General features: G+C 35.4%; 1 protein-coding gene across 1 annotated transcript; it reads right to left on the bottom strand.

Moving 5' to 3' along the window:
• Window positions 1–203: 203 nt before the first annotated feature.
• prkra (protein kinase, interferon-inducible double stranded RNA dependent activator) lies at window positions 204–11,334 on the bottom strand. The gene is made up of 8 exons (XM_056464751.1): window positions 11,302–11,334; window positions 10,716–10,885; window positions 10,526–10,607; window positions 10,343–10,412; window positions 6,855–6,972; window positions 5,989–6,083; window positions 4,837–4,999; window positions 204–3,770 (listed from the first exon to the last, which is right to left on the bottom strand). The coding sequence occupies exons 1-8, from the start codon at window positions 11,313–11,315 to the stop codon at window positions 3,613–3,615; spliced, it is 870 nt and encodes a 289-aa protein (XP_056320726.1). The 5' UTR covers window positions 11,316–11,334; the 3' UTR covers window positions 204–3,612.
• Window positions 11,335–12,760: the final 1,426 nt, after the last annotated feature.

Raw genomic sequence — 12,760 nt, 5'->3', positions numbered from 1 at the left:
CTCTTATGCTGACCACTTATTAAAAATATACTTTCATAAGTGTGTGTGTGTGTGTGTGTGTATATATATATATATATATATATATAGCAGTTAGCATTTTAAGTGGATCATACAAAGATGTTTAATAGTTTTACGAAAACTTTTATTCAATTTCTTGACACCAAACTTATATATATATATATATATATATATATATATATATATATATATATTAAAAAACATATGTACACATCAGTGTTGCCAGATGTACGTTAATTATCATATTTGTACGATAATTTCCACCTCTGTGCGATCAATAATGAGAAAAATCCTATAATGTGCGATAATTTCTGAATTTTATGGCATTTAAACATAATTTGATTGTAATCTTCGGCCTTCTTATTGATCTAGCTTCATCTTTTCTGAACTCTCTGTGAGGAGAAGCTGGAGTTCGGCACGTTTTCTATCTCATCTTATGTTTCCTCTTCTCAGCCAATCAACATGGAGAATGGCTCTCTCTCTCTCATGAGTTAACGCTCCTGCCGCGCGTGCCCGTGATGAGGTCAGCAGTTTTCAGTTTGAGGTCGGTCTTTTATGCAATAATGTTAAAACAGTTAGTGCTGTAAAGGAAGGTGAGAAGGACAGGGGAGTTTTCCCTTAATGTTCTCATTTTTCCCTATTCAAATGCGTCATGTGAACGTGTTTTTTTCTAAAGTTAATCTCATCAGAGCATGCACACCTCAAAGTGTGTTCAACCATTCGGGAGGGTGCACTGCTTTCAAGCCAACCAGCACTATTTTGCAGTCTAAGACAGCTAAATAAATCCCTCAACATCTGGCAACATTCGATGACAGCAACTCAGAGGTGGAGTTTGAACCTTCCCACTAAGGTATGCCTAGTTTTTTTTTTTTTTTTTTTACGTATTGTGGTAATTTGCACGTTGTGTCAAAACACTATGTGTCTGGATAATAGCTGTATACTCTCCGTTTGACTATAGTGTATGATCATTTTCCTCCAAATACAGTAATTTTGAGGTTCTGGTACGATACTTTGACATCTCCAATCTGGCAACACTGGTACACATATATGTGTACATACATATGAAGAGTTTAGATGCAAAAACGTCTGAGTGCATTTTTCTCAGGCTGTTTCTCAGTAATTGTACTCTTAGTAGAAAGAATAGGTTATTTTGATGCTCGGTGTTTTAGTGATGTTCAATAGTTTTAGGATAACTTTCATTAAATTTCCTGACCCACCTCAAATGTTTTATATATATATATATATATATATATACCCGGTCAAAAGTTTGAGGTCAGTGTGATTTTTAATGTTTTAAAATAAGCTTCTCCTGCTTACCAAGACTGCATTTTTTTCATCATAAATACAGAACCGATTATAAAATTGTAAAATGTTATTGGATTTTAAAATAACTGTTCTAAATTTAAATCATTTAAATCATTTATTCCAGTGATTTAATGGTGAATTTTCAGCTTCAGTACTCCAGTCGTCGCATGATCCTTCAGAAATCACTAGAATATTAATTATTATTATAATTCAGTGTTATTATTATTAATGTAATAGTAATAAAGCTATAATGCCTGGAGTAATCATTTCATTTGAAACTCCATACAACAAGAAACCAGTCATTTAATATTTAAATAAATATTTAACAATTTTATTACACTTAATAAACGGTGCCTTGATGAACAGAATCATTTTCTTAAAAAAAAAAAAAAAAACAGACCCCAAACTTTTGACCAGTAGTGTGTGTGTGTATATATATACATACATACATACATACATACATACATACATACATACATACATACATACATACATATACAGGGTGATTGATGAAGTATACCACAACTTTGAAAATCTGTATTTAATCAAAGAAACATGGTGGAACCTTGGGTAATTAATCAATGTGAAGAGTACTTAGAAAGTTTTTTCAGTGGAAAACAAGTTGATAGAAGTTCAATATGACCCCCTCCAGACATTTGAGTGACATCAACCCAATACTTGAACTCGTTCCACACTCTCTTTAGCATCTCAGGCTAACAGTTTGGATAGCTGCAGTAATTCCTACTTCAAGTTCCTTCAGAACGTCTTTAAATCGACAACAGAAAGAGCTTAGCTCTCCTTTCTTCTTTGCAGAGTTCTCGACTTTTAAAGTTGTGGTATTTTTTTGAATCACCCTGTGTGTGTGTGTGTGTGCGTGCGTGCGTGCGTGTGTGTGTGTATATATCCTCCCATGAAATTAAAATTTTTCAATATTTTCTGTTCTGTTAAGTGCTGTTTATCAGATATTTTACACATTTTTAATCAATTAAATTATTATTATTATTTTTTACATTTCAAAAAAACTATTTTTGGGGGTTTACCCATGATGAAAGTATTTTATAGTGTAGTATACAATAGTACAGTATATTAGATACTAGTATTCAGCTTCAAGTGCAATTTAAAAGCTTAATTATGCAAGTCATTGGACAATAGTGTTCTGTAGACAAAAAAAAAAGACTTTCAGACTTTCTGTCCAAAAGAAAAATAACAGAAAATAGTGAAAAATGTCTGTAGAAAAAAGTCATTGCACTTTAAAAAGAAAATATATGAAAAATAATCAAATTCACAGGAGGATGATTACTTACGCACGCACACACAAACACACACACACACGCACAGACAACCGGTCAAAGGTTTGGGGTCAGTATTTTCTTTTCATGATTATTCAATGTAAAAAAGGTGAAATATTTATTAAATATTTATTTATTACTTATTGTATGTGGTTTCAAATGAAATGATTACCCCAGTCATTATTGCTTTATTACTATTACATTAATAATAATAACAATAATAACTAATATTAGAGTGATTTCTGAAAGATCATGTGACTCTGAAGATTGGAGTACTGATGCTAAAAATTCCTCTTTAAATCACTGGAATAAATGATGATCTACTTTTGAACAGTTATTTTACAGTGCAATAACATTCATCTGTTCTGTATGTGTGATTAAATTAATGCAGCTTTGGTGAGCAGAAGATGCCTATTTTAAAACATTTAAAAATCACACTGACCTTAAACTTTTGACTGGGTGTGTATAAGAAGAGTTCAGATCTAAGTGCCGTCTGAAAATTTCCTCTTCATTCTATTTATTATTAATATTCCTCTTAGTTATTTCACATTAAAGGCAATAAAATAACCTTTTCTTTGCACTAAAATTACTGAAACTACACATAACGGCCTCAGAGAAATGCAACTCTTGGATGAAAGTTTCAGACGGCATCTAAACTCTTCTTATTTCCACAGTGGTCCACATTTGAAGAGGATCAAAACACGTCTTCAAAATTAAGACAGGAATTGGTGTTCACTAGAATTAGAGCAGCTTTAATGAAAGGATTTGATCCACTTCAAACACTGACTACTGTGTACACACACACACACACACACACTTCAAACGTTCATCTGATAGTGTGAATTTACCACTTTCACCATCCAGTAATAAACAGTTTATAACCCATAATAACTGGATTTATTGTCTGCATAGAGCCGTGTGTGTCTTCAGTGTGTGGCTCAGTCTTCAGCGTCTGGAAGAGCAGATTCCCAGCGTGTGTTTGCAGACCCCAGACCTGCTGCTAGTGTTTGCTGGCCACCATCTTGATGTACTGCAGGGCGTTGTGGGCTGCGGCGTTGTGGGCGTTACTGCTGGTCACTCCAGAGCCATGACACACCGTCACCGGCCGGGTGGAGAGCTCCACCAGACACTGATACTGACCGTTCACCGTCAGCTCATCTACACACATGTAAAAACACACATCATTAGATGCAGGATATATCTGTGGTCACACCTATATCGGCAGATAAATGGGGTTGTATAATGTTCAGGAAGATTATTTTCAACACATTTCTGCACAGTTTTAATAACTCATTTCTAATAGCTGATTTATTTTCTCTTTGTCATGATGACAGTAAATAATATTAGACTAGATATTCTTCAAGACACTAGTATTCAGCTTAAAGTGACATTTAAAGGCTTACCTAGGGTAATTAGGGTAAAGTTAGGGTATTCAAAAGGTGATACTGAAAGTATGTTCCGAATGCTGATATTTTGGTACAGTAGTAAGCTATAGATTACATACACTGGGGAAATAGTAAATTAGTTTAAAATAAAATTATAAATAAAACTGTTACGCAATCAACACTCCAAACAAAAAGAAGAAAAACGCGGTGGTTCTCCCCAAGGGGTTCAAAGAACATTTATTAATATGATTCAAGTGCATACTTTAAGGTACCAGCTTGAGTACAATTTGTGTATTATAATGATAGACGTGGCCAATATATATATAATAATAAGAATAATAATTTAGGGCATCATGATGGCACAGTGGGTAGCACAATCGCCTCACAGCTATAAGATCGCTGTAGACTATCGAAAAAAAAAAAAATTGCTTAAGGGGGCTAAAATGTCCCTAAAATGGTTTTAAAAAAATTAAAAGCAGCTTTTATTCTAGCCGAAATAAACCAAATACGACCTTCTCCAGAAGAAAAAATATTATCAGACATTATCAGAAAATTAACTGAATCTGTTTAACATCATTTGGGAAATACTTAAAGACAAAAAAAATTCAAAGGGGGGCTAATAATTCTGAATTAAACTGTAGGTGCAAAGTCTAAAGCGCAGGGTGCAAAAGCATTAAATGGTGTCCAAATCCAGGCTTATGCTTGATATGCTAATGAGTTCTGGGTGTGTTGAGCATAACCTGCATTAAACCAATCAGAGTCTCATCTTGTTTTATCAAAAACATAATAAAAAATAAATAAATAAATAACTCAAAAGGGTAAAAGGAAGATAAACAAACCAATGTCGATGTATGTGACCTGGAAGCCGAGCTCCAGTGAGATCTCCAGCAGCATCTGAATGTAGTCTGTGTTGGGGAGGCTGAGTGGCGTCCTCTTCAGCAGCGAGACCTTCTCACCAGTGGAGTTACGCAAGCTTTCCACATACACACGAGAAGGTGGACTCTGAGGAGACACACAGGGCGCCACTGAACACACTGTATGATGACTGATGCTATTACATGGATATCTGGAATACTGGGATCAGGTTGGTCAGTTGCAACATTTCAAGGTATTTTATTCCCAGATAACAAACGCTAAACAACTGAGAATCACTATCAGTGAACATGTTCACATTCATATACTTATATCTACATTCATGTGCATCTGCTTGTCTGTTATGCTGCAATTTGACTGTTTGTCTCCATCTAGTGTCTGAATAATGCTCAGGTTAGTGTATACTCCATCAGCTGTTTTAGTTTCAGCTTTGTGTTTTTGACTGTCTCCATCTAGTGTCTGAATAATGCGCAGGTTAGTGTATACTCCATCAGCTGTTTTAGTTTCAGCTTTGTGTTTTTGACTGTCTCCATCTAGTGTCTGAATAATGCGCAGGTTAGTGTATACTCCATCAGCTGTTTCTGTCAGCTTTGTGTTTGACTGTTTGTCTCCATCTAGTGTCTGAATAATGTGCAGGTTAGTGTATACTCCATCAGCTGTTTCTGTCAGCTTTGTGTTTGACTGTTTGTCTCCATCTAGTGTCTGAATAATGCGCAGGTTAGTGTATACTCCATCAGCTGTTTTAGTTTCAGCTTTGTGTTTTTGACTGTTTGTCTCCATCTAGTGTTCAATTAATGTGCAAGATAGTGTATACTCCAATTGCTGCAATATTATAATCTAACAATCACAATAGTGAAATATTTAAATTATTATCAAAAGGCTAAGGGCTTTTATTTGCATTTCATTACGTAATATTTCACGACTAATTTGAATCTTTTGTTAGTCATGGATTAAATATGGTAATTTCTAATTGTTGACTAAACTGTATTTGATTTTTAGATAAATCACCATGTAACCTCCTCCTCCAGGGCGTCCTGAACACCACTTTAATTCAACACACCTTCATAAATCAATCCAGAATTCTTCATAAATTAACTAACTGCTGATGAATTACTAACCCACGTGATCTCTGAAGATCCTGACAAGCTCTGCAGTTTGGAGATCATGTTTTCAGCTGCTGCTCGTCTAGCCAGCTTTTTGGAGCTGCCGGATCCTGATGAGCAAAAAAAAAAGCAGATAATAAAGCAGCAGTACACGGAGATCATCGTGACATCTGCACATGAATAACAGCAGTCAACGGCATCTAACATTGTGGTATTTTGTTAGTCTGCAATATCCAGTTGAAGTCAGAATTATTAGCCCTCCTGTATATTTTATTCCCCTATTTCTGTTTAATGGAGAGATTTTTTTCCCCCAACACATTTCTAAACATAATAGATTTAACATATAATTTCTAACAACTACAATTTTTTGGTAAAGTGTCAAAATCTTGATGCTTCTGTGGGTCTCATCTGTCAAATCTGATCTTTATTCTGTATTCTCTATTGGATTGGTGTCAGATGATTGGCTGGGCCATTCTACAGCTTGATTTTCTTTCCCCGAAAGCACCCAAGACTGTCCTTTGCTGTGTTTTGGATCATTGTCTTGCTGAAATGTCCACCCTGGTCTCATCTTCATCCCCCTGCTAATGTAGATGTTGGACTGAGGCAGCTGATATTCATTTACACTGAGGAAGGGCAAAGGGTTACTGAAGAACTACCGAGAGATTTCAGCTGCTGTCTGGGCTTTCACTGCGCAACTACACCTTCCTTTCTTTGTGAGTTCAAATCTTTTTCCCTGTGTCGTTTTATTTTATTACACATAACTTCATTTCTAAACCAATTAGTTTTGTCTTCTTTGCATATGTGGATTTTTTTTGGTTGTTACCAACATCCAGGGAACATTTCAAGTCAACAGCACTGTATTGTGCAGCCCTAGACGGCACCTGTTTCCTCCAGTCCCTCTAGACGGCAGGCAATGGTGAACTCCTTCATGTGTCCCGGCCCAGTCTCCATAAACACAACATACTCCGGCAGGCACCATACTCTCTGCATGGCCAGCTCCTGAAAAAGGGATTAGAGTAGCTGACAAACACATACTATAGGCAAGGTTATAAATTATTATAGTTCTTCTGTTGAAAAAGTCAACAAAAACTAGTCAAAAATAAGAAAGACCACACACACACAACTGTAATAATAGACATTAGGGATACTGCAATACTCTGTATAATATAGAACCATTCAGTATGACCTCCATGGTTTGCCAAACTAATGGATATTGCACTTTATATAATTGGTTATGTCTTGGGAAAATTGTGATTTCTGTAAGTTTCTCTTTGTGCTGCGTCTTAAATTAAAAAGCATCCTATTCTTGCCACCTGTGTTTATACAATTAAACAACTAACGGTAATGAAATCACTCTACTGTTGACTGAATAGCTGCATATCTCAGTTATGGTTTACCTGTATTTATACAGTGAGATTATATACAGTACGCAATGGCTCATTTGATTATATTTCAGCTTATGAAAACTACTGTTAGGTACATGAAAATCCTGAAAAGCCTCGTCTATTTTAGTAGTATCTTTGCTATATTGTATTCATTTTGCATTGTAGTTTTCTTTTCTTTTATTAGACCATGCTTTTTACTGAATATATCAAACACTATACCAAAACCGTGACCTAAAACCAAACCGTGAGAAGTTGGTATTCATTTTATGTATTAATATGTGTATTATATTATTATCTATTAATATTAATCCCCTAATAGACACATGCCAATATTTACTAATTCAATTTATCATCATAATAAACAAGCACAATATTGATTAGGGCTGCACGATACTATTTTTATACAAAAGCTATTATTATTAGCGTTTTAGAAATTATTTATGTAAGGATTATGCGAAAATAAACAGGTATTATTGGATATTTTTCTAATCTAATTAACATTTCTGGTCAAAACAAAATGGCAAGATACAAACATTTATAGACTACTAATGAATAAAAACCTGGGCGGATATTCTGACTCTGATTGGCTGTCTTGATTTATTTATTTTTTCTCGACTCTCATTAGTTTTTATTTATTTTAGCTCAAGAGCGTTTGATTTTGGCCCAGAATTTTCATTTTGGTGCATCCCTAAAAAGAAAAAAGGAATTTATTGCACCTCTCTGCGATATGATTATTGCATATACTGTTATATATACTGCAGCCCTAATTTCAATACCGTGGGCACTTCAAAATACTGTGAATAATTATCATTTACATTTTCAGATTGTTTCTTCCAGAATATTCAGACTTCTGTTTTTCAGCAGTTGTTCATCACAATTGCAACACCAAATTAAGGCTTGATAGTTTATTTATATACAAATATTAACATATTCACATTAATCTGGCCTACTACATTGTTTGTTAACAAAAAAAAGCCATGTAATTGGTTAAATGTACTTATATTATAGATCTTTTGGATGCTTTATTCTGAGTGGTGCTGTTATTTTCAGATAAAGGCACAGCTAAAGTAGTTCCGGCAGGTTGAGTGCATTACAGCTCCATATCACTACACTGAATGACTTGAGTTATTTCACAGCTACAGTCAACAATCACAGCAAAAAAACACAACAGAATGCTTTGGAGGAGATGTGTAAGAAACTAGTGCTACACACAGGAGCAGTTTGAGGACAAAAACCTGACAAATAAACTCTCAATTACAACATCTGAGCAGTGTTGCATGCAGTGGGAACCAGAGTATAAGAAAAATAATTGACCGTTTTCAAGTTATAACACGGTTTAGAAAAGTCAAGGTTTTAAAACCACCTAAATATTGTTATACCATTCCAATGATATATCTAAGATTTTTTGTTTATGTTTTATTATTGTCTTTTAGGACAATAGTCTCTCCAGCAGAAAAGATACCCAAAGACGCCATTTTAAATAGTAAAGAAATCCATTTTTGAAACCAATAAAAACAGCAGAAGTTAATGATTTATTTCAATTATTTAGCCTGATATATTTACTGTAACTAAATATTTTAAATGTTTCTCAAAATCAAACATATCGCGTTTAATGGGGAATAAAAGTTTTTGTTTTTACCCAGATATTGAAACAGAATATATTTTAGAGCAGAAATCGCAATACCTTCAAACCGTGATGTTTTTATCCAAGGTTATCATACAGTCAGAATCTTATACCGGCCCGTGCCCAATCACGACTGCATTATACTTCTAATGATTGCCCATTTTATCATATTTGACATAAAAATCACAACACAATTAACACAATAAAAAGACACCAGGAAATAAACTGAATCGGGGAAACATTCTCAATTTAATAAAAAAGTTCATTTCTGGCCATGACTGTATACAATAATAATAATAATAATAATAATAAATAATTTAGCATTTTCAATTCAAAGGACATTTGCTGTTCGTTCAAATTACTTATTTATTAATTTATTTTCTTTTCAGCCTAGCCCCTTTATTAATCAGGGGTCGCCTCAGTGGAATGAACCGCCAACTTATCCAGCATATGTTTTATGCAGCGGATGCCCTTCCAGCCACAACCCATCGCTGGGAAACATCCATACACACTCATTCACCCATATACACTACGGCCAATTTAGCTTACCCAATTCCCCTACATGTGTTTGGACTGTGGGGGAAACCGGAGCACCCGGAGGAAACCCACACCAACACGGTGAGAACATGCAAACTCCATTCAGAAACGCCAACTGACCCAGCCGGGACTCGAACCAGCAACCTTCTTGCTATGAGGTGATCGTGCTACCCACTGCGCCATCATGACGCACAACTTATTTAAAACTCAATATTCTTAAGTTGTTGTTTATTTTTGATAGGACAACTTAATTGTTTTATGTCTGATAACTTGGGTCAGACAGAATCTGCAGACATTTTTTGCTATTTCTGCAAATAATTTAGTAAGAAAATCTTTGGATTTATGCAGAATGATTTTGGGAATATCATAACTAAATATATAAAATAAAAAAATAATACCTTTTTAACTTTTATTTAATGTTTTCAAAGCAAATCCAATTAGATCCACTGATTTGGTAAACAAAGAAAGTCTCTCATATGATAATATTTCTACTAAACGACAGAAAGTAATACTTTACAAACTCTATTGTAAAGAAATCATATGAACATGTTCCTATTAGTCAATAATATTACTCAGATTAATTAAAAACTAAATAAATATAAATTTACACACAATTAAACAAAAAAATAGATTTAATGATGGGCTAAACATCTGTGCACGCAGATTTCGTGTGGGCCCACTAATAATTAAAGTTAAATAATAAGTTAATTTATTTCCTTCATGTTATCCTAACACAAATCCATTGTGAGAAACCGAGTATCATTTACAGCGTGTGTGTGTGTGTGTGTGTGTGTGTGTGTGTGTGTGTGTGTGGTTTAGATACCTGCAGTATTCCCACAGGATTGGACGCTTCTCCGGCTTCAGGAGAAAGACCATTGTTGTCTCTCTGGTCTCTATGAAAGGTTCAGAACATCTACATTAGTTTTAACCCATGTAATTAATCTATAATAGTTCATTAAGACCGTCTACTGTACCCATGTATGAATGTGTGTGTACTATACATTACATTATCTGACTGTCTCGCTTCAGTAATTTCAAGGCGGCTTCTGCAGCTTCATGTTTCGCGGCCTTTTTTGTGGATCCTCGGCCTTCAAGAGCAAAACAATGCCGTATTACAACACTGCCGTACATTGGTTTTAATTATCCATATACTTAATACTATTTCTGATATATGAGAGATGTGTAGATGACGTCACCTTTGCATGTGACCTCTCCTATGGTGACGTTAAACATGAAGGACGGCTGGTGCGCGTCCCCGTCCGCGTGAATGAGCTCGTATTGAGGCGCGCTGCTGATTTTAATGCCATATTCGTGCAGAAGCTGGATGGGTGTTTTGTCCTGGCAGCGTTGAGGAGCCATTGTGGCACTGAGACGACAATAAAGAGCATATAACCGAGTGAAAAGAGCGAACGAAGCTAGCACGGGAGCTCGGATGCAGCTTAAAACATCAAATACACAACGCAGATACTGAGAATATGACACTCCGTTATATTATAGCATACTAAACACCGTGTAACGGCACTGTGTTATACTTTAAAACACACAGAACGACACTTTTATTATAATATGTAACGTTAGCATGCAAAACGACACTCCATTAGAGTATAGCAGACAAAACAATACATCCTGCCTCTCTGTGCACTAGTCAAATTAAGTCCGAGCTCGATATGAGCACGAACAGACACAAACGCGTTAAACAGACACTTACATGTTGCGATATAATAATAGTCTCGTATATATACTAAAGGAAAAGCCTGTATTATCAATTTTAGGAGCTCTTACTTTGAATCAGCCATTACTGCTGCCCGTCTGCCGCTTTTTAATAGATTGACAATAGCGTTGGCCAATAGTATTGCTCTATACTGGCTATAAGCCCCGCCCTCCACAACAGTGGCAAAGTCTAGATGGGATACAGCCGCAGAAACTCACATCAATATAGCATGATTTTTGTGACACTACAATAATAATTCATATTTTTACACTGTTATGAGGGTTGGGGTTGAAGAAGGCGTAAGTAAAGTACAATTCGATGGATAATTTATTAAATAACATGAATAATACTGGGTTTAATTTCTGTTTTTACATTACTGTGATGGTTGGGCTTATAGTTGGGGTAGGAGTAGAGGTTAAAAATATATAATTAATTGGTAATTTAATAAATAATACAAATAACGTCTGGCCGAAGCTGTATCTCTTCTATCGCGTTAAAGCCCCTCCCTTCAATGGAAGACGGCATGGTTTTAGCCTTCCTCAAATATGGAGGATTTATGGAAGACTAAAATATGCTCCTTTTACAATGTCTATCAATGGATGAAATGCCTCAGTTAGCGTAAGTGATTTAGAAAGCTGTGTGTTAATATTTAACTCGCTCTGTTTCACGTATGTGAACTGCATTTCGAGATTATTAATGATGATTTTACGACAGGTGCGATATTTTGCGGCACAGCCTGCCTCACTGTGTTCCATTCGAAAAAGCTCATCCCTGTGCCCTAGTGACAACTTCGAAGGGATGAAGGGTGTAGGGGTCATAAAAGCTTCTCTTTTAAATTCACTTCTGAATCATAACGACACAAGGTGGATGTCGCACTTTTTGTACTCTTGACATCCACAAAACACGAACATTTTTATTTATTCTTGTTTGTATCTGTCCATATGTTCAGTCATCCATTTCCATTCGGCTTAGTCCCTTTATTAATCAGGGGTCTCCACAGCGGAATGAACCACCAATTCATCCAGCACATGTTTTATGCAGTGGATGCCCTTCCAGCTGCAACCAAACACTGGGAAACACCCACACACTCTTGCACAAGCTCACATACACTATGGCCAATTTAGCTTATTCAGTTCACCTATAGCGCATGTGTTTGGACTGTGGGGGAAATCATGAAAACACAACAATAAAGTAATGCAATCAACTTCATTTATTAACATTAGATGTAACATAACAAACATTTAAAGTAAGAAAACTTAAAAATAATGTCAACAAAAAGCATGAAAAAAGATAAATGTCATGCAGAGAACTCTGGGAAAGTCAATTTAAGGTCATTTACAGTATATATTAAGGAAACATACTGTACTGTAGCTTTTTTTACAGTGAAATCATGGACACCTACTGTGATAGGTTGTGCAATAAATCCATTCAAGACATTTCCTCACTGCTAAAATATACCACGGTCAAAAGTTAATGTTACGACAATAAATGGAAGCAATTGAGATCAACAGAAACTCAGACACAAATTGG

The sequence above is a fragment of the Danio aesculapii genome, chromosome 9 (genome assembly GCF_903798145.1).
Source record: "Danio aesculapii chromosome 9, fDanAes4.1, whole genome shotgun sequence".
NCBI lineage: Eukaryota > Metazoa > Chordata > Actinopteri > Cypriniformes > Danionidae > Danio > Danio aesculapii.
The sequence above is the reverse complement of the archived record's forward strand: the minus strand, read 5'-3'. Positions and strand labels throughout refer to the sequence as shown.